At 36.7% G+C, this 24187-nt stretch overlaps 1 protein-coding gene across 2 annotated transcripts in view; it reads right to left on the reverse strand.

Moving 5' to 3' along the window:
* The window catches only part of LOC149556796 (uncharacterized), an 88986-nt gene extending 65271 nt beyond the window's left edge, over positions 1 to 23715 (reverse strand). Inside the window, exon 1 of one of the 2 annotated variants that reach the window (XM_089831337.1) lies at positions 23110 to 23715. In XM_089831337.1, the coding sequence (XP_089687463.1) occupies positions 23110 to 23445 (336 nt within the window). In that variant the 5' untranslated portion in view covers positions 23446 to 23715. The remainder of the gene's footprint in view (positions 1 to 23109) is intronic. The other variant, XM_089831338.1, reaches the window with a different exon arrangement.
* Between the last annotated feature and the right edge of the window lie 472 nt (positions 23716 to 24187).

Here is a 24187-nt window from a genome sequence, read left to right on the forward strand (position 1 = left end):
ATCCCTTCATCTTTAAATTTATTAGACTATTTTTAGTATCTTAGATTCTTGCTATTTTTAGCCTATTTTTGGAATCATGGTTTAATGGTCATTTAGCCTCTATTTTTTAATCATCTTAATCTGTTATATTTCAGATGTCATCTTTATTTAGACAACTTTACCTTTTTGTTGACATTTTTTATAGTGTTTGTAAACTCTATATATTCGATGTATTGTTAATAGAAATTCATTCTGTTTTTTGGAGTTTCATTGTATCAAAGCAAGTGACAAAGCATTAAAATTATTTGTGCATTTCTACCTGGATATAATTTCCAAAATGTTTAAAGAGGTTTTTTTATGAAAATTCCATGGAGCAATTTTTTGGACAATTTTCTACTTGCACAAGGTTTTTGTGTTATCTAAGGTTTTAACAAAACCATGGTTTTCTACCCACGTGAAGCTTGTTTTATGCCGCATAGTAGTTTTGTCATTTTCCGGGTTTTGCTGATAATTCTCTTGCAAACTAGGGCTTGCAAAAAAATAAAAAATAAAAATGGATTTTCAATAAACTGTGGTTTCTGTTTTTTGCATGATTTTGGAGAAAAATCAATCTGTTTTCTGCAAGGGTTTTTATAATTTTAGACCCTTGAAAATTTTATTTTTGGGTTTTGCCAAAATAAAAAATTATTTTGTGTGGGTTTATAATTTTTTCCCACTGAAAATTTATTTTGTAGGTTTTTCATAATTTTCTATCCTTAGAAATTTTGAGGTTTTCATAGTTTTTTCACTTAAACTCTAGGAGGGTTTTATAATTAAAAGAAATTACTGTAAGGTTTTAAAATATTTCCCTAAAAAATTATTTGTTTCAATGTATGTCTGGTTTCAATCAATTTTTCACCTCAAAAATTGTGTTTGGTTTTTTCACTTTTTCCTCCTTGAAAATCATTTCCACGATTCATGATTTGTGAGGATGTTTGTTCGTATAGGAGTTTACATCAAGAGTTCCTATTTGAGGTTTTTTACCATTTTTTCCTCTAAAAAAATGCTATATAAACTTCAACTCTAAGGTTCTGTCAGTTTTCCCCACAAAAATTGTGGCTTCTTGCAATCAGTTTTGATTCACAATGCTCATCTGCAAAAAGTTCATGGAAATTCTGCTTTGGGGCATCCTTTCTCATCTGCAAAAGTTTGAAAGGTTTGTCGATTTTTCTTAAAAATTGTGGCAATTGCTCTCAATGTATATTTGGCTATAGGGAGGGACAACTCTGTTATCCAACATCAAGTTGGACATTTTGCAATGATTTTTTGTAATAAGTTTTGCAAATATTGAGAGGATTAGTGACAAACTCATTTTGTTAAATTTTGAACTAGATGATAGAACAAATAAACAAAACTAAGATAGACAGAGCAAATTTTACCCTAGAAAAAAACCCTTCTCACCGAGGGAAACAACCCAACCCCACAAAAGCAAACTTTATTTATCTTTTAGAGAAATTTTAAGTCTCGAGACTTTCGGTTCGAGCTTCATATACATTGATATAACTTAATAACGTATTTTCAATAAATCTTCTGAGAAGCACAAATAATACACAAACTCAGGTCTACAAAACTTAGAAAATATAATGTCTCAACTTCCATATGATATAGATATCACAAAGCCTCCACTAAGATATGATAAACACACAATCTTTGCACACCAAAATAGAAACGCACACAATCCCAATAACAAAGGAATTTCACAATCTCCGGTAACAAAAAAAATCGTAGAGACTTGAACTAGAAGGCAACTTGAACACTGAAGAAGAGAATTGCATCTCCTTAAGATAGAAAACCTTAGATGAAATTAATCAGAAGGATGCCCAAATATTCACTACAATTATCTCAGAACAAGAACACGCCACTATAAGTTGAAGACGCTAAAGAAGCACACAAGCCACACTGAATTCCTTAGACAGTGAAGAGAAAACAAGAGAAGGGATGTCCACTCATTTGCCAATAATAACAAACCATTGCATGAGAGAAATGATTCAATTTAATTTCTGCCACGTTGAGAAACAACCCATAGAAGAAGAATGGTAACGGAAGATACACTTGCCGCTAAGGATATTTCCACAACATACAAACTAACAAGAATAATCCACGGTGGAATAAAATAAGGATAATAAAGCACACGTAGGTGACTGAAGTCAAACCAAACAAAAAATAATGACTCCCACCTGAAACGAGAGCTATGATGAAGATATTCTCAAAACAGAACCTGCTGAAAGAAGACAAAACACTAAGCAGCTTGAATAATAAGTGAAGTGCCAGAGGAGCAGAATATCATGTCTGAAATAGATAGGTAGAAAGGTCTCCTTCGAAGCTATAAACATCAACACATATTAGTGACAAAGTCAATGGCAAGCTCTTTTCTCTTGTTGCAAAGCATTTTGAGAAGGGGCACACTCTTTTCTTTTTTGTTTTCAAGACGAATTTTGGCTTCTCTTGGTCATTGACATGTTGCAGATCTAGGGAGGGTCTTAACAACAAAAAAAACCTTCTGTAGATTTTATGACCTCAAGAGATGTATAGTCTTTAGAAAGGTAGTTGATAGAATGACCATTAAGGGAGATTATTAGACTATTTTTAGTACCATAAAGTTTTGCTAACTCTAAGGATCTTGGTTTAATGCTCATTTAGGTTCTATTTTTGAATTGTCATAATCTATTCTATTTTCAAACATGATCTTTATTTAGATGACTTTGTTTTTGTTAGTGCTTGTTTACAGCATCTATAAACTCCATATATTCGATGTATCATTTATACCAATTCATTCAGTTTTTAAGTTTCAAAATTGGATATCTCTTAATGAGAAAAACTGTGTAAAGTGAAAACCATCTCATGCATATCAAACAATTTATCACACAATGCTTTCACTATCTTTTTCATTGCAACATTAAATAATGCATAATTGGATAGAAAGGACAATGTTCTCTCTTGCATTCTTATCCAATTTCTCCCACTCCTCATCAATCATCATAGTTGACTTCTAGGCTTTTCCTTCTAGCCAGATTGAGAGGTCTCTTTGAATCAACAACAATTCCATTTGCATCTTCCACATTCTAAAATTCTACCTTGAGAATCTTTTGATTCTCCATTTACTAGCCTCTTCCATATCCTTCAAAAAAATTACAAATTTCAACTAAGCTTCTTGACCAAGCTTCAATACCAATCATTGATTCGAAGTGTAGATAAATAAACTAAAAATAAACAAGATGCAAGATTAAACAAACAAAAAACACATAATTGAGATGGTTCAGCAATTTAGTTACATCTACAAAAAGAAAAGGAAATCTCTTTATTATATAATTTTTTCTAAATTTACAGATACAACAGCTAACATGCTTCATCTATAATATATAAGAAATGATTACATTATTCACTCTTACATAAATCTTCAAAGAAGTGAAACAGGAAATCGATGGAGAGAAAATAATGGGCAGTGGAAAATATTTGTGCTGTGTATGTTCATTAACCAATTATCTTGCCTTGTTAATTCATTATTTATCTGCACTTTAAAAAAATTAACAATTGTTATGAAAGCTCGATGAATAAGCTGATTGGGGATTTGTGAAAAAAATCCAAGATGGAAGAAACAGATAAATCGAGAATTGAAAATTATCAAGGCAGAATTTTGGATTATGGAAGATGCAAATGGAATTGTTGCTGAATAAAAAAGACATCACACTCACCTTGGAAAGTCAAGCCAAGAGCAACCATCATCCTCTCTCTATTCAATAATGCTTTAATTTATTGTTTCATCATTAAAGACGTTGAAAGGATTGTGGGACAAATTGTCTGATACATATGAGATGGTTTTTGTGTCCAACAAGGTTTTCCTCATAAAGAAGTTGTATAATATGAAGATGGAGGAGGCATGTCCAAAAGTAATGTCTACCATAGGGCATGTCCTCAAGTATCGCATTATGGCTTCTATAAGATATCTACCATCATGGATTTAAATGTCTCCAAAAGTAATGTCTATCATTAAGGCATGTCCTCGAATATCCCATTATGTGATAGCTACCAATATGGGTATCTTTAAACATTACTTCATGATACATCAACCATCATTGCAAGATCATCACCTTAGAATGAAGGTAACAATATACAAGTGTCTTATTGTTGTGAGATCGTCACCTCACAAAGATATTCATTTCGCATGTACAAGAAGAAAATCACCATTGATTCTTTCACATGGTGTTGTCATGGCATTCTTGTAGTTGTTTGGATCCGAGGTATGCCCAGCCTTGTGAATCAGGTGGTTGATGTGCTGAGAATAAGAGGAGGGGAAACCAATGAAAATCACACTATTAAACAACTCTATGTGGAAAGAACTCAGCACCCTGATACCATACTTGAAGAGTTTCTCCAAGAGCCCTTCCTCATTTGCAACCATACTGCTATTCAGACACTTGACTGTCCAATGATGTTGTTTACCATGAGAAGGTGGCAGTGGGAGGGAGCGGTTGCAATAATGGAGGACTAACCTAGAATGCCGTAAAGGGTGGAGGTATTGGAAACCAATGAGTCAAGGTATAAGGCAGTAGAGGAGGGGGATTTGCAAGGGAAAGGGGTGTGCTAGAAGTCCTTGGGGGAATGAAGGAGCAAGGCCTGAAAGGGACTAACTACTAAGTGAAATGTGGAGGACCAACAGGTGCAAGATAAGTTGATGAACTTCATGTGGAAGAGTTAGCACATATATTATTTGATTGCAGCCATGAGATTATTGCCTTAGCAAATGTGACGTGTGAGCGTGATGTTGATTGTAATGCACGGTGGAGGAAACTTTATATCTCATTGACAATGATGATGGGGAAGCACATCAAGAGTTTAAACTATTGAAAGTGGAGGAGAAAGATTCATAGGGAAGTGCAACTTGCAACCATGAGGAAATGCCTTTAAGAGGGAATACATTGGATTTTGATAAGGTTACACCTCTTGTAGCTACTCTTGAGGACAAGTACTCAACGGGGGATGAAGTTCCACAACCTTTAGCTTGTTTTAATATCAAAGATAAATCCCTTAAACAGCTCACCTAGATAGTTCACTCTGATGAGAGAAAAAATGGGCCTAAGGATGGAGTCTTAGTATCAAGCTTGCAAGTAATTAGACAAGCACTTGAAGTGATAGAAATCATATTACTTGCAACTGCTTTCAGGCAGAGACTTTGGGATCATCTTCAAGTATATGAAGCATTTGGAGGGAAAGAAGCACCAAGAACTTACTTCAGGGGCTATAAAGATTTAACAAATTAATGACAGAGTTTATGATGTTGGGAGTAATGAAATATCTATGGGCAGCAATGTTTCCACTATCCCTGAGGCTATACATGATGATAGCATAAGGGTAAAGGAAGGTGAGTGTTATTCAGTTGGGCTTAGTAAGCAGATTGTGCATGGTGATGAAAGTTATTCACTCCATGCTCTAAATGGCAAGACTCCTATTTCACACAGTGAGATATGGAATCCTAGTATTGATTCAAGACTTTTATCCGAGTCTATTAATGCATTTCAATAAGATTACACCATAAGATATGCATATTCTTTTTCATTCAGCCCATATATTGATGACTTGATGTTCCAAATAATACATAAGACTAGAGTGGATGACTAGTATGAGGTGCTTCTTTTTAAAAGTAAGGAACCAAATCTTGCAAGCCTTCCTATTTGCTTCTCTGGGATGGTCTCTATTTTGGGACACAAAATAGGGAGGTTGTGTTGTGGCAAATTGGCATTTCACTTGTGCCCATTGTAGAGCAGCATGAGTTATCAGATATTAGGGAAGGTGGACAACCAATTTTTCTATGGGATCCAAGAGGAGTGCTTCTGTGGGAGGTTAGGATATAGGGTGACTTTAGCACATGAAGATACTCCCTTTGGTTGATTTATTCAAGTATATTCAATGATAATTATATCAAAATGTTGATGTGGATCGACTAAGCAGTATCTCTGAGATTGCTATGGGATCTTTATACTCTATAACATTTTGTTTGGTATGCAGATGTGGGTTGCTTGAGAGCAAGCAAATTTGAGGAAGAGCAGACTATAATGCCCCCATTTTTGTGCCTTCCCAAACATCAGTTATTTTCAGGGCTGGCCTATTATCAATGGTCCCCGTATGCTAGTGTGGTGACTTGGAGCTTTTTGAAGGTGATGCAAAATTATTTGGTTGACCCTTTGAGTGCCTATTCAATGCATCAATTTCTCTGCAGTTTGCCTTCCAAAGGTCTTTCGGGCTTCATTTAAAAACACTATTTTTAGTAAATCACTTGGACATTTTGGTCCATACTATTTATGGTAAGTCGTTTGGATGGTTAGAGGACACCATGGTTATATCTGAAAAGTTGGCAAGATAACTTGTTATTTTGAGATTTGGCACTTAATGAAGTTTAATGATTCAATTTAATTAATTAAAGTCTAATCTGAAATTGACTTTAATATAATATTATAATTAATTAAAGTAACTATATTAATGATTAAAGGGGATATAAGGGGTCAAGTATGCATTTAATATATTTATACCATAAAAATGTTGGATTATTATGCCAAATGGGGCATCAACATATAGAGGTATAAGGCCATTGAAGTGAATTTATATTAATGAAGAAATTATATGACAGGTTACTTTATTATTATTTACCAAATGCAAAGTTGAATATTAAAATATTAAAAGCGGAAAATTTAAATAGGGTTTCTGGGAACTTCGTGAGGGGATTCTAAAAGGAGATTTGATTAAGTCATTTGACATACGTGGCTTATTTTATTTCTCTCTAAGAAGCTTGAGAGCTTTGGCTTTCATTTACAAGAAATCTAAGGATGGAAACCCCTAGAGTTTCTCGATGGTTTGGAGGGAAACCCAAATCCATCTTTGATTCATCGAGAATTCATCATTGTGCTTCATCATTAGACTGTTGGGGGTTTTGGCTGGAAATCTCGCTGGAGGATTTGACAGGCAAATTTGTGAAGTGTACAGGCAAGACAAAACCCTCATTTTTGCTCATACCTCTTCGGTCATCGCCTATATCGTTCTAGGTATCTATGCATATGAGTTCCATAGCTGGACGATGGAGATTGATATATAATATGCAGATCAAAGTGCTTCTTAAATTTATCTAAAGAGCTGTTAGGCAAGGTAATATACGGAAGCCATGCTATGAAATAGGGTTTGTGCTGGTTGAGTTAGTGATCATTTAAGGCACTGGGCAGTTTCTGATATTGGATGTTTAAGATTGGAGCATTATCTTCAGCTTTTGGTTGATTTAAAGTGGGAGAAAGCATGGATGTAGTATTTCTCATTGTTGCCGATCAGCGTGTAAAGAAACTACAGGGGTATTCAGTTTACATTTTCAGATCATCCCAAGCCTTTCTAGCACCTAGTTTACATGGTGTAGAACTTTATGGTGTCATTTTCAGTTTGAACAAAGAATGGCATGCATTTGTTGGTGTTTGGTTGTGACTGAAACTAAATTGCGGACCTGTTGAAGATATTTTAAAAACTTTTGAAGGTGATTTTGGTATATTCTCAGACCTGTAGCAGAAAGGATCTAAACACACTCTTGTTTGGTTTGAATATGACGTATTGGAAATTCTGCAGTAAGAAATATTTTTTCAGAGAGATTAATATTCAAATTTCAATAGGGAAAAATGAATCATACTGCAGTTATCATTTTAAACTTGATTGCATGTGAATGTTCATTAGTGCAGGAGCACCTTCCCTAAGCTATGGTTGATCAAGGATCAACCCCCTTTTGTCTTCTTTGCATTGTAATAAGGCATTTGCCAAGATCTTGTAACATGGTTGTGACCTAATTATTGTAATGTCCTCATTATGCCTACTTGAGCAATGACGGTCAACTTTGGTCAAACCATGCCTAGAAGGCACAAGGGTCCTAGGATGTCATTTTATTTAATAAATAAAGGTTTTGAGTTGATTAGAAGGTAAAGTTGCACGAATTGCTCCGAGATGCAAAAAGTTGTCATGATGTTGCAAAGTTGTCAAAGTGCAACTTTGACTACTTTTGCAGAATGGGCATTAGTTTTCTTCCAACAGTCAATCAGTTCAAATATTGGTTGGAACAAATTAAGTAAGGCATGTTTAAGCCTTCGGATCGATTTCATGGTATAACATGGAATTTGGAATGCAATTCAAAGATTTTTGGTGATGTTCAATAAGATTTTCTATTGTTTTCTGCTGTTCAACATAGTTGTACAGACTGGTCTGCATTGAATATCTGAATCTATGTTCATGAGTAGATAGTCACATGAATTAGTTTTCCATTGCATTTGGTTTGAACGCATTTGATTTATTGTGGAGGAAGATATAAGGAATTTAGTGCAGACTGGTCTGATGAAGCACTCACAGCGAGGGTTTCTAAAATCCATGGTATTTCCCTGACATTCCACTGTGGGTATTTGATGATTCTTGGGGTAATGTTGGACCACCCTGTATACTAAAAAATGCCCTTGGTTTCAGAACAGTATCATCAAACCCTGATTTTTTCCGTGATGCCCTAGGCTTGGCATTTGGATGTGACAAGCCAGTTTGAAGGAGAATTTTGATGTTGCAGAACAATCCAGTGTGTGTGGATGTTAGACAATTGTTGGTTTGGGGTTCTTAAACATGTGTAAGAATAGAAACATGTGTAAGAATAGATTAAATGCCATTTCACACTAATCAATCCATTTAATAATAGTTTGAACAAACCCTCATTGCTTAAGGGTTTATGAGCCTTTGCGGCCCTATTATAGTTGACCCAGTTAACAGCAAAACCCACATCCCAAACTGTGAAGTTTCTTTCTTGACCCAAAAGGGTTTCAGGATCTGTGGTTTGATTCAGGCTTGTTAAGTTTAAATTTGGGAGAAAGATCAGTTTTTCTCAATTAGGAGGGCTAATTGTTTTAGGTATCTTTTAGGCCTAATTACACCAAACATTGTTGTGGGTCTTTCTATATGCCATCAAGTGGATCAAGGGGGATAGAATGGTTCAAGGAGAGTATGAAGGACACTCACACACATCCTATTTGTTGAGGAGATCCTAGGCTACTGGAAAAGGGGGTTGTCAGAGAAAGTCTTAGGGAAAGTGGTTTGGTGTAAGGGATTTGGAACCCAAGTGTAAGGTCAGATGACTCTAGTGAAGAAAGGTTTGTAGAGGGTGCATGGGAGTAAGGCAGAAGGAGAACTCAACCTTGGAAGGGTTGGATAGAAATAGGAAAAAGTTTGGTGCATAAGAGCAAACGAAATAGCAAAGCCCTCAAGATTCTTGTGGAACACCCTTGCACTCTGCATCATTCATGAATCATTATATTGTGCATTACATAATCCTGTACTAGATTGGATTACAAACCTGCAATAAGATATACCAATCTTCATTGAAAACATCAATCAGATCAGTCAAGCAAACTGTTTGACAAAATTACACAAAAGACAAATTTTGTATCACAACATTTGATGTGAGATATTACACTAAGCAACACTTCACCAAATGTGAATGTTATTTGTGTATCTATACAAGATATTGGGCAATGGTGAGTTTGTTTTATTGCCGCTATATGTTGATGCTATGCTAAGGACTGACACTAGCATGAGCATTATCCAATTTTTGAAGCAACAATTTGTTCACAAGTTTGCAATGAAGGATTTAGGAGTAGTGAAGAGGATTCTTGGTATGACCATAATCCAGGATAGACAGAAAAGAGAAATCGGATTGTCACAAGAGAAATACATTGACAAGGTCTTGGACAGGTTCAACGTGAAGAGTGTTAAGGCTCTAAGCACTCAACTTGCTGATCACTTGCATTTTTCCTCCGAAATGTGTACCAAAACACAAGAAGACCAAAAAGAAATGAAAGGTATTCTGTATTCATCAGCTATAAGAAGCCTCATGTATGCTATGGTTTGTACTCGTCCTAACATTACCCATACAGTGAAAGTAGTGAGCACATTTATGAGTAAGCTGGGTAAAACTCATTGGCAAGCAGTCCAGTGGATCCTACAGTATTTGAAGGGCACTTCACATTATGCTTTGTGTTTCAAAGGGAAAGATACATAGCTGCAAGATTTCATTGATTCCAATACAGCTGGCGAATTGGACAAATAAAGATCAACTACAAGTTATGGTTTTAAATTCGTCCAAGAAGCAATCAGTTAGGTTTCTACATTGCAACAAGTCATTACACTCTCTGTTAATGTTTAGCCCAGAAATAGTGTTAAACAGCAATAAACAAAATAGGCACAAAAGACACGAACTTATCCTAGGAAAACTCTTCAACTTGAAGGGAAAAAGCTCAACCACACCAGAAAAATATCTCTTTTATTGATAATCTAATATATGATCAAGTACAATGTTTTCCACTTGATACTATATCTTACACACAAAGCAATCACATGTATATAGAACTAAGACTCTTCATAATACAACCAAAGGAATCGTCAATTTCTAAAAAGAAAATCTCTCCATATTTCAAAATGCATGACTCTTCACATGACATATGTCTCTTCATATACTATTATCATAAATATCTTCTCCAGCCATTGATACAATATTATCTCTGTTTCAAAAGATCTCTATCACAGCTACAATCTTCAACACTCCCCTCTTCGCAAAAGAGAACTTTAGTATAGCAAGTACACATAGTTACAACTATAAATTTTCATAAAAAACATGTTATCTCAGCATAACATAATTCACCATAGCTACAACCATGCCTACTCACACAAGGTGGTCTACCATTCGTACTCATAGAGGGTGGAATGAGGACTTTCACCTCAAACTTCTCTCAAAGAAGAATACATTTCCAACATGCCTACTCGCAAAGGGTGATCCACCATACCTACTCACACAGGATGGAACAAGGGCTTTCACCTCAGACTTCTCTCAGAGAAGAATGCATTTCCACCATGCCTACTCACAAAGGGTGGAACAAGGAATTTCACCTCAAACTTCTCTCATAGAGAAGTACTTGTTAACAAGGAGTTTCACCTCGAACTTCTTCTTCACAAAGAAGAACTCACTAACAACATGTATAAGAATGGCTGAGATTCTCTCTCTACAAATACTCTCTCTCAGCAGGGACAGCTTTGATCACCACAATAGAATAGTTGATAACAATTTGAACTAATAGAGAGCTTTAGAAATTACACTACCACATAAACATGCAAAGAATTAGATGCAACCTCCCTTTGAATCTAAATAGTCACCCTCTTAATATCATTTCCTATATGTGATCTTTCTCTTTTTATAAATGTATGCATCATCAAATTCAATCCAAGACTGCAAGTAGCAGCCTCACACAGTATACATTACTTTTTATATAATCTCTCATCATCCATTACTACAATTAGATAGACAGAAATATAACAGTTACATGCAAATATAACCAATATCACAAAGGAATAAAGCACACATAAATGAACAGAAGACACAAAGATTTAATGTATTTCACCCAATTTGATGCAGGAGCATCTTGCATGGCAAAATTTATATTTTAGAAAAAATGGAGGAGAGAGAAAGTGACGAAAATTTAACGAAAGGAGAAAAAAGGAATTTCTATTTTTGAGATGCATAGGCGGCGTAAATAGAAAAACAAATAAAAATAGTTGTCATTCCATTTATCGAGATGTGTAGGTGGAATTCTAGAAGTTTGTGGACATTTTAATAAATCATGCATTTAATATTTGTTGGGTCACGTGGTGGTGCTTAGTTGTATTTGGGTGGGAATTAAATATTTGTTGAAAGGTAGTTGTATTTACCTTTTATCCCACATTGGTTGTGTTGGTAACATCTTGGGTGGAAAGTGCCTATTTGAGCAAGGCATATGAGCATTTCTAATCAAGCTTCAAGGTGTGATCTCTTCTTAGTAGAAGCTTGGAGAGAAGGAGGATGCAGAGGGGCGAGTTTTCCTAAGTCTGTGGACAGAGCACCGAATGTGAGGCAATTTACAGCAGGATTGTGGTGTTGTGAGTGTGTGAACAGAGTGTCGAATGTGAGGCAGTTTACACTTGGATCTTGGATAAAGTTTGTGAGAAGAGCTAGTGGCTGCAATTTAGAAACAAGGAGGTTGCTTGGTGGCTTGCGAGCAAAAGTTGAGATCTTGGAGGTTTCTACCATTGTGTGGATCTGGACTAGCTAGTGTTTGGGTTGGATCTTGAGGGATCTTGCAGAACTGTTATTGTAATTGCTTTGTATTTGGCCGTAACTGGGAAGGCCTTACAACCTGGCACATTGCATGGAACAGTTATTTTATGAATAAAGAGTTGTGATTTGATATCAAATCTTGCATTGTTGTTGTGTTTCCGCTGTGTGGTTATTTGTTGGGGGACTAGGACATCTCCTTTGGGGATTCTCCTGCCTTGCATTGCGTCAGGTGGTATTAGAGCTTGGTTGTTCCTAAGTGTACAAACAGATCACCGAAGTGTGAGGCAATTTGTACCAGGACCTTGGTTAGATGAAATTTATCAAAGCACAGTTGTTCCTAAGCGTGTAGACAGATCGCCGAAGTTGTGGCAGTTTGCACCAAGACTTGAGTTGGAGAAGTAGATATGAGTTGATCTTGATCTGGTGGTGGATTTTCTTTTTGGAGTCCTAGATCTCTTGGTTGCGACGTGGCAGATCGTGGTTTTAACTTGCAATTGCAGAGGGCTTGCAGATAGATCAATGGATGCGAAGATGGAAGACTAATCTTGTTGAGGCATGATCGTAGAGAGTTTGTGTATTGCAGATCCGTGGTCCTAGACTTGTGATTTGGTTCCTAATTGTTCATGCAAGGTGGTAGGTTGCAATCTGACTTGCAAACAATTCAAGGTTGTCACAAGGAGCGTGGGAAGGATTTGTTGCAGAGGGTTTACAAAGATCTTGGGAGATGGCTCCGAGAGGATTAGACCCTGAGATGATTGCGAATCTCCATGATGTGGTGGAGAGGAGGTTTTCTGAGATGTTTGCTCCGTTTGAAGCTAGCTTAGCTGATCGAGTTAAAGATGGGGTAAGGAAAGCATTTCGTAGATGTCTATGGAGCTGGAGTTTACCGATCCGAAATCAAGTTGTTTGGTCGGTTAAGAGACTTGTTTGAGAAAGAAGATGGCATAACAAGGTCGAGGTGGAAGAGGTTGGTTTTGTTGATCAGTTTGTGGAGTCTAATACAGAACCTATAGAGCAACTTGAGGTTGTTGTTGAGGATATTTCTAACCTTGTTGATGTTGCGATGGAGATTGGTTTTCATGATCAATTGGTAGGGTCTGACATGAAAATTGTGGAGCACTTGGTCGTGGATGATCTGGTTGTTGTTGGTGGTGACTTGTATGTTGCAGACCATCTTGTTGTAAGCAATAAGATTGATGGTGTTGTGAGTTTTGCATATGTTGCTAAGGAGTTACATATTGTTGCTGATATCGAGTTTGATGTTGCTGGTGTGGATTCACTAGTTGTTGAAATGGATGATGGTTTGCTAATGAAGCATTATGTTTAGTTTGTTCCTGAGAGTGAGCATGCTGATTGGATGGTTGATATTCTGGTGTTTGACAGAGTGATGCATATGTGGATGATGTGCAGATTGGTTTTCTTGTACTTGTTGAGGTGGAAACCTTTGGTGAAAATGAAGATGGTTGTAGATCTTTCTTTTGGCATCAAAGTGTGAGACACTTTTTTTTGTCTACCTGGGGAGTCTGATGCAGGAGCATCGTGTATGGAAAAATTTATATTAAAAAAAAAAATTGGAGGAGAGAGTGACAAAAATTAGAGGAGAAATAAAAAAATTTAAAGAAAGGAGAAAAAAGGAATTTCTATTTTCAAAGTGCATAGGTGGCGTAAATAGATAAATAAATAAAAATAGTTGTCACTCCATTTATCGAGGTCTGTAGGTGGAATTCTAGAAGTTTGTGGACATTTTAATAAATCATGTATTTAATATTTGTTGGGTCATGTGGTGGTGCTTAGTTGTATTTGGGTGGGAATTAAATATTTGTTGAAAGGTAGTTGTATTTACCTTTTATCCCACATTGGTTGTGTTGGTAACATCTTGGGTGGAAAGTGTCTATTTAAGCAAGGCATATGAGCATTTCTAATCAAGCTTCAAGGTGTGAAAGCTTCAAGGTGTGATCTCTTCTTAGTAGAAGCTTGGAGAGAAGGAGGATGCAAAGGGGCGAGTTTTCCTGAGTCTGTGGAGAAAGCGCCGAATGTGAGGCAGTTTACAGCAGGATTGTGGTGGAGTTGTGAGTGTGTGGACAGAGCGTCGAATGTGAGGCAGTTTACACTTGGATCTTGGATAAAGTTTGTGAGAAGAGCTAGTGGCTACAATTTAGAAACAAGGAGGTTGCTTGGTGGCTTGCGAGCGCAAGTTGAGATCTTGGAGGTTTCTACCAAAGTGTGGATCTGGACTAGCTAGTGTTTGGGTTGGATCTTGAGGGATCTTGCAGAACTGTTATTGTAATTGCTTTGTATTTGGCCATAACCGGGAAGACCTTACAACCCGAGACATTGCATGTAACAGTTATTTTATGAATAAAGAGTTGTGATTTGATATCAGATCTTGCATTGTTATTGTGTTTCCGCTGAGTGGTTATTTGTTGGGGGCTAGGACATCTCCTTTGGGGATTCTCCTACCTTGCACTATGTCACGATTGCATCCACCAAAAGCGAGTTCAAGATTATTATCTATAAACTCAACCTGATTACAATCTACAAACCCTTGCAACTCAATATTGTTACAAGAAGCTACTAAATCATTCAATTACAAAATCCCTAACCCTAAGCCATTTTAACAAGACTCTTGACGGTTACAAAATTTGGGCTAGAATATGTCGTCCAATAGAAAAAATACTCCTGATACCTTTAATAATATTAATGTCATTTTTGGCCTCGAAAGCGCCACAACTTGATCCCATCCTATATCGCAACAGGAAGCACGCTTGGGACTCTGCCCCAAGACCCCGCCTAGGGTACTACCCCTATCGAAGGAAGTGAGGAAAAAGTAACCTATGAGTCTGACTAGGCTCCACATAACAACAATCTCCCACTTGGAGACTAATTAGACTCCACAACAATACACCCATCTGATATGTCCTGCAACCAAGAAAGATTAATAATAACTGATAAGGTCAACCTATCATAAAGATCAATGCAAAAGCATACACTATTTCCAATTATATAACAAAAAATTCATAATAATAGAATACTTATCTCTTTGTAGTGAGATCTATGAAAGGAAATTGTTTGCTTATATTTGAAATGCAGACTTCTATTTAGGCCTAGCAGCAATGACATCAAATCATCGATGTAAAATCCAGGAAGGTAGAAATATATTAGAACAAAAATAATGAAATTTCTGCCAGAAGACTATAGAAGATCACTGAGAACATACAAAACACGGCTAAGAAGCCACCCACACTTATACCAAATCAGCACCATACACCAAACTGAATGTTCTTACTAACAACAGCAAAATGCTGAAAGTAAAAACAACTCTTGTAACCGTAATGAATGATAAAAGGACAAAAAATATACAAAAGACTGACTCCAAAGAGACAGAGTCTCTTTATATACCATCTGAGAGATGTTATACAGAATCATCGCTCTGAGACTTTTCAAAGTCACACGTGACAATAAAATCCCAATCAAACATCACACAAGATAATAGCCAAAACAGTACAGAGACAATGAGAATGATGGTTACAAATCTAAATGGCTAATAATAAATGAACTGGTGCACAGAAGGTAGAATTAGAGACAACACTAAATGGATCACCACACACAAAAAGAAACCAATAGCTCCAAAAAACATATGCACAATGCCAAGAAATAATACTGACGCAAGACTGCCAGCAAATACAAGGAATGGAGCCTGGGTCCATGTCAACAAAGACAACATAAATACATGAGTGAAGAGGTGAGAATGGAGACAACGTAGAGAGATTTCGCACACGATAACATAACAAAAATTGAAGAAAGCAAACTGCTGCTATGAGGACTATAGAAATTACTGCAAACTAGGAACTAACAAATTAGAAGGGAAAGAGCCTCTAATTGAAGAGGATAACACCACAAACTAAATGACAAACCCTAGCTAAAGTTTTGACTATGATAATAATAAAGGGAATCAATGCCTCCAAAACTGAAATTGTTAATTAAACGCCAAGCATCAGCAGTTACTAACCACACATGGCAACTAATAATATAAGAACCGCTAACTCCATGAGGTGAATGGTTGAGCTCCATAAATGAAATGATCACCTTCAAAACTATCGGCATAAACATTGACCCACGCATGGTGTCGTCTCAGCTTACACACAATGTTGGTGTGAGACATGCACAATAGGCGGATAGAATTAAAATTGCACAATACCAAAATAATAAACATTAAGATAATAGAACTGCTACAACTTGGGCCCAGAAGAGAAGTAGACGGAAACATAAAGAAGTAAAAAAGACTATTGAACGACACTTTGACACAGAACAGAAACAAGCATCATTATCACAATGAAACTCTAAGAATGCAAGTATGAACTTCAACATTCCTATATTGTTATTATCTAACCTTGCTCTGATACCATATTACTGTATAGCCCAGAAATAGTGATAAACGGCAATAAACAAAATAAGTACAAAAGGCACAAAAACTTATCCTGAGAAAACCATTCAACTTGAAGGGAAAAACCCAACCACACCAGGAAAATATCTCTTTTATTAATATAATAAATGTTCAAGTACAATGCTTTCCACTTGATACCATATCTTACACACAAATCAGTCACAAATGTAGGTGGTAAGCAGGTAACGGCACAGTGGGACCAGGACATCACACCGGAGCATTACAGTGGGACCAGGCAACAGACACAATACCAGACAGGCTCGTTTCCAAGGGAAAAATGACGACTGGGCCCAGCCCATAGCAAGATAGTGGTAGGCTTTTAAGCCAGGGGTTTCAAGGTGCACTTTCTGATTTTTTTTTTTGTTTTATATATTTGCTCTTGTTAGTTTTGTTTTGTCCTTCTTTCCTTTGATCAATGGAAAAACAAATTGTGGATACACAAACAATGGGAAAACAAACGGTGGATATGCAAGCTATGGGAAAACAAACCATATCATTGGTAAAAAACGGTCAAGAAATTCTGGTGCACTTTGAAACTAACCATTTAGGTCAAGTCATAATGGCATCACTCGGCAAGACAGGGAAATATATTTGGGTCAACATTAAACAGTTCAAGGGCATTTAAAAACGTAGACTTGCTCGCTTGAAAGGGTCACATGAAAAGCAGAAACACAGGCAGAGATTGCATAAACTAGAGGAGAAACAGAAAGATGTTGTCAAAATGCATCCTCCTCCACACTTAGATGGTGACAGTCATTTGTGTGGTAGCAGCAACTTTGTTGATTCTGTCACTTACAGCCCTACCTCCACACCTCTCGCTTGGTGCCCAGATCTTTATGTGCAAGAACTATTGAGGGCCAAGAGGAGGTTGGAACTCCTAGAGGCTAAGGAACAAGAAAGTTACCGTAATATGCAGGTGTTAATTGCAGCAAATAAAACTCTTGCAGATAATAACAACATTTTAAAAGCTCAAATCTCAACGCTGCAAGAAACACTTTTAGCAAGGAAGCTTGAATGGCAGAACATGAAGGATGAATGGAAAAATCTGAATGCTACATTGGAAACAAACAAGGTCACAGCAAATACCGAGTCATCCCATTATAAGGAGAGAACAATTCTTCACACTAATTCGTTGGGAAAGGCAGGGGTTGAAGAGGAGAGGAGAAGTTTTTCAGAAGTCACCAAAACTTGGGACAAAAACAGCAAACACCTTGATATAGCAAGAGAAGAGGCAAAGATTCGTGTGAATACACAAGACGGAGAGGTCAAGGAAAGGCAGCATAGGGCATCCAATATAATTATCAAAGGGATAAAAGACTATGGGGAAGGCGAACACACCCTCGACTTAACGAGGGATTTCCTACAAGATGTGTTGTTGTGGCAAGGACAAATCTGTCAAGCTTGGAGGGTTGGCAAACCACACGCTGAGAGAAATAGGCCAATCAAGGTAGTCATGCCCAGCATTAGCGACAAACAAAATCTACTTAACAAAAAACAGCTCTTGAGGGGTTCTCGCTTCGTTGCAGAGGAGGATTTAACCATGAGACAGCAAGTAGAAATAAGAATGGAAATGGAAAAAATCAGAACAGCTAGAAATGAAGGCAAAAGAGCTTGGATGTTCAAGGGAAAAGCAATTATTGCTCATTTTGGCCATCGCTCCAATGAAGGGCAGCAAGAAGGCAACAAAGATGTGACAACAAACACATTAGCATGCAGCGATACAACAAGATCAGCAATCACACTTAGCGATAATAACTCAACTTCGAGTCTTTCACATCAAAACAAATAGCAATCAAGCTTAACCCAGGCGTCCTTAAGTTTAGTTTGTTGGAATTGCAGAGGTTATCCATGGAGACGTGGGCCTGGGTTAGGACCTATTGCGGAAGGCAAAGACATTATTTGTCTCATAGAGACGCATGAGCATGAGGGATGCAAGACCCCATTGTTTGAAGGCTACTGGAAGATGGCAGTGTGGAATGAGGCAGCGGGAAATGGTAAAGGTCATGGAGGTATAATGGTTCTAGTAAAAGAAAGGGAAGGTCATGCCATTCAGTTGGAAAAGACCGATTCTAATAAACAATTTATATGGCTCAAAATCGTGGAAAATAACACTCTTATCAGAATTGCAGCATGTTACTTTGCTCCACAAGTATCTAAAACTTATAAAAAGTGTGGCTTAGATCATAATGACCCCTATGCTGCGTTAAAAAAGGATGTTGCTATTTTTTCGCAGTGTGGAGATGTTCTTCTTGTTAGAGATTTCAATGCTAGGACAGCAAATTGGCAAGCAAGTATTTTCAGCTCCAAAGTAAATGATAACCCTATTTGGCTCACAGAAGAAAGAAATCATCAATGGGAAAGAATATTCAAAGATGCTAAAGGCTGCAATCATTTTGGGAAAAAATTGATCACTCTATGTGGCACATTTGATCTCATAATTTGTAATGGTTTGGTTAGATGGGCTGAGTCAGGCACTTTCACTTGCAACACATACAACGGGGCAAGTGTGGTAGATTATGTAATTTGTTCGCAAAATTTGTATGAAAATATTGAAGAAGTTGAAATTGGAGAGCACATTTGGGATCTCAAATCAGATCATAGACCGTTGTACGTAAATTTGTATTGGGCAAAGGATAGGCGGATTGGAGCAAAAACCCAAGGCCCTCAATACCCCCCTTCTCAGGGCAAAATTTTGTTAACTTCAGAAAACAGTAACACTTTCAGAGCTACTCTTAACGAACTTTGTATGGGACACACTATGTATAAACATGGTGTTAACAGTTATGATTTATCAAATCTTATTCATGAGGTTCTGTCAAAATGCAAGAGAGCAAAAAATAGAAAATCTGAAACTAATTGTTTTCCAGCGAATGCTTGGTTTGATAAGGAATGCAAGAGGGCTAGGAGGAATGTAAGGGAGTCAAATAAAACTAACCTTGACATTCAGGCCTACAAACAAATCCTAAAGAAGAAAAAAACTGATTTTATGTTCACAAGGAGAGAGGAGCTAATTTTCTTGGGCAGAAATAACCCCAAACGTTTTTGGAAAGAACTCCAACCAAGGAGAAAACAAATTGAAAATAATAATATTACTGCCACCCAATGGTTTGAATATGCGAAGAAACTTTATGAACAAGAGGGTGGAGTGGGACAGCCACCTTTGGTCAATAATGATACAAATCTTTTCACTGTACAAGAGATAGAGGCAGGGATTAAGAAGTTAGGTGGAGGTAAAGCAAAAGACCTTGTTGCGCTCCAAGCAGAATATTTGAAGTGGGGTATGAAAACTCTTGCACCGCACATCACTGAAATTTTCAACAAAATTTGCCAAGAAGGGTTTCCAAAAGATTGGACAATCAGCCTTACAATACCACTTTTTAAGAGTGGTGATGTTAACAATCCCTCCAATTACAGGACTATAATGATCAATCCCCTCTTCGCTAAACTTTTTGGCAGCATGATAGAAACTAGGATTAGCAAATGGGCAGAAGAAAACCATAAACGTGCTAAAGGGCAAGCTGGTTTTAGGCCAAAACACTCGACAGTGGATCACTGTGTCACTTTGAGACACATTATTGAAAAAGAGTGGGAAAAAAAGGAAGAGGTATTTTGTTGCTTTGTCGACTTTAAAAAGGCTTTTGACACCGTTCCGAGAGACAAGCTTTGGTTTAGGATGGAAGAATTGGGGATTCCTATGCATCTCAAAGCTGCTGTTCATAGGATGTACGAAGAGGTGAAAGTTAAAATCAGAACTTCAGATGGCATTTCAGAATGTTTTAGGAGCAATATCGGGGTCAAACAGGGCTGCCCTTTATCTCCCACTTTGTTTGGTTTATATATTGACAAAGTGGAAGAGTGGTTAAACATGCAAAAGGGTGAAGGCATTCAGCTAGGTGAATTTGTTATAAAGCTGCTCCTATATGCAGACGATCTCATTTTAATTGCCAAATCTGCCTGTGGTTTGCAAGATCATCTATCTTCTCTTGAGCGCTTTTGCGAAATGGTGGGGATGCAGGTCAATATCAGCAAGACTAAGGTTATGATTTTCTCTAATAATAAAAAACAGCACCAACATGAATTTTATTACAATGGAAGTGTTCTTGAAGAAGTTGCGGAGTATAAATACCTTGGCATTGATTTCACCAAAAAACTAAGCTGGTCTAGCTGCAGGTATAAAAGGATATTAGGTGGATGGAAGGCTTTCTATGCTCTTCAGAATAGGTGCCGTGAAGCAGAGTTGTGGGATTGGAAAACTATTCAAACCTTGTTCGGTCTTCTTGTGCTGCCAGTTGTTCTTTACGGGTGTGAATTATGGGCCAGCAACACTACTATAGCACAATGGAAACAAATCGAAGGAATCCAAAAGCGCTTGATCACAAGCAAGTTTAAAATCAAAAGCACTGTTCCATATGATATCATGCTAAGTGAAATGGGGGCTGCTCCTATTGAGGCACTTGCTATGGTTCGCCTTCTAAGCTATCTAAAAAGAATCGAAAAAATGGAAGAGGATAGATCGCCTAAAGTGGTCTTTAGTGACACACTATGTAAGCGAAAAAGGACATGGATGCAACAAAACATCAAATGGATGAGTAAATAGAATATTCAATTCAATATGTGCCCCACAAATAATAAAGAAATAAAGGTCTTTGTCATGGAGAAATTTTACAAGAGAAATTGGGGAATCGAGATCGGAAGGAAGAAATTATATTATATAAATGAGTTATAGAAATTATATTATTGCTCAACTGAGAACCAACTCTCACCAACTCCATTGTGAGACCGGACGTTGGAAGAGGCCAAAAGAGGCTTGGGAAGAGAGAATTTGCAGATTCTACAATTCTGGGAAAGTGGAAACTGAACAGCACTTTATTTTAAAATGTGAAGCCTACAAGAGTAGTAGAGATAAATTTGCGGACACTATATGTGATAGTTCTTGGCATAACCTATTCAACGAAGAGTACATTGCGCAATTGGGTGGACTTATCATCATCCTGCACAAGCAGCGAACATTGCTACTTAAATCTGTTTGAGTTGTCTTGCTGTCCCATAGGCTATTTTTAGTCTCGTGGACGTTAAAATTTTATCTATCTATCTATCTATAGAGAAATGAGAAATTCTTCATATCACAACAGAAGTTCTCTTCAATTTCCAAAAACAAATCTCTTCGTATTTCCAAATGCATGACTCTTCACATGACACAGGCCTCTTCATATAATATTATCTCAAATAGTATCATAAATATCTTCTCCAGCTGTTGACACAGTATTATCTCTATTTCAAAAGATCTCTATCGCAGCTACAATCTTCAACACACTCCACTATTGAGGTTAAATATATTGTTCTCATCGAAGGTGCAAATAAAATGATATGGTTGCAGCAATTATTGGATAAATTGGGATGCGAACATCATGTTTTCTCTCTCTTTTGTGAAAACAACAGCACTATTCACTTGGCAAAGTATCCTGCATTTCACAACCAAGCATTTGCATCGCACTTTCATTTCATTTGGAGTGTTCTTGAGGAGAGCAATCTCAAAGAAGCCAAGATTCATACCAAGGTGAGTCCCGCTGACGCATTGACAATAGTAATCTAAACAAAGAAGCTCTAATTTTGCAGGGCTTCTCTTCACATTGTCAAGCTGCGATAATAAGTCTATACTCGGGCAGCATCTCTAAGCAGCTTTCTTGTGGCAGTGGTTGAACTTCAAGAGGGAGGTTGTTGATTAGTAAACTATATGATAATGTGATAATCATTCATTGTTAAAGCATACTACGGTGCCGTGGATAACCAAGATATCCACAAAGAGTTGTTCCCCGCTCTCTCTGAACCACAAAAGTACTTGTGTTGTGTGCGCTCATTAACTGTTTATCTTGCATATTTAATTCTGCAAATATAATTACTTATCTGCATTTAATATTTAACATTCCCAAGGCAGCAAAAATGAGAATAACTCACACCGTGAGTAATCGAGAATTGCAATTTAATAGTAAATTTTCTGTATTGACAAGAAAACCTCTCTGGAAATCGCGACATTAAAAATAGTATAAATTTAATAACAAAGAAGGAAAAGCGCGCGCCAAGTTTTTTCAAATAATTCCTAAGTTTTTCCAGATTCGCTCAATAACTTTTTATCTTGCGGTTTGCCAGTCAAACTCGGATACGAAAAGTTTGTTAATATATATGTATGTGTATTTTTCTTTTATCGGTAATATATATGTATGTGCATTATGCATACATACAGCAGTCCTAAAAATTGGCTTTCCGCACTGCCATCCCATGATGTCGTCATGCGACAAATGACACTGAACATAGAATTTGTACTTAAAATAAATACTTCTAAGGGGTAAAGAACATGGAAAACCGAACGAAAATAATAACAATAGTAAACTGGAATTCCTAGTGAAGTGAATGATAAATTAGAATGGATATTGAACCCGTAAATTGCAGCAATTCATTCATTTGCTTCTTTCTCTGAACAGCGAGAGTAAAAAAAGACATTTTTATATTGTACCTGAGGCAAACTATCAGTTTGCAGAAGAAAGGGAGATCCATTATCTGACACGTTATTTTCATTCTCCTCCTCATTTTCATGGCTATCAGACACAGCTCTCGCACGAATGAGAGAAAAATCGGCGACGTGTGCAGTAAAATTCGAGGAATTGAGAATAAATACTGGACGGTCTTTAAACGAACACCTCCCAAGTTCAGTGACTTGTAAAATCCCGCTTTTGCAACCGGAATTTTCTACTGAAAGATTTCTCCTTTGCACAACTGAGTTCTTTGTATTATCAAACACGCATATGGAGGAAGCAGCAACATTCATAGACATTAGTTTACAGGTAGCCATTGCTTACATGCGAAATCAAGGCGATGACGGTTTGATAACAATTAGTCGCAGAGATCGAGGACCGCTGGGCTCGAGTATAGGCAAATGTTTCGATCAGCAGAAATTGGGGTTTCTTGGATTTTTCTGTAGGGCGCCCGCCTTTTAAAAGGGAAAGAAGAAACAGAGTTTTTCTAACATCTGGTTAAATTTTGAAAAGTATCAGACCGTCGCAGTGACGACCTTGAAGTCAGTTCGAAATTTTGTACAAACTATTTTTAATATAGTACTCGCATGCTTGTGCTTCAGTGCGCTGTAATATATATTTTTTATTTTTTAAAAACATTATATATATATATAGATGATTATTCTCATATTTATCTCAATTTTAACTCACTTCAATTTTAACTCCAATTTTTTATAAACAATTTTTATCTCACTCCAATTTTAACTTTTTTTTTTACTATTTATTTAATTTAATCAGCTTTTATTACAGTGTTAACTCTTTTTTTTCTTATTTATTTATTTATTTCCACTTTAAACTCTTGAATTTAATTTATAAATTAATTTATCTATACTTTTAACTATTTTTATCTATTTATTTAGAAAATTAATTAGTTGTTATGTCCACTTTTAACTCATGTTTTTCTTTCTTTTATTTAATTTTGATTTTTAAAATTGATTGAGTTTTAGTTTTTAAATTATTTTAGTTAGTTTAGTTTTTTTTACTTTATATTAATTTTTAGTTTAGCCAATAGAAAAATTG

This window comes from Cupressus sempervirens, chromosome 5 (genome assembly GCF_028749045.1).
Source record: "Cupressus sempervirens isolate cs-2001-9-10 chromosome 5, ASM2874904v1, whole genome shotgun sequence".
Lineage (NCBI taxonomy): Eukaryota > Viridiplantae > Streptophyta > Pinopsida > Cupressales > Cupressaceae > Cupressus > Cupressus sempervirens.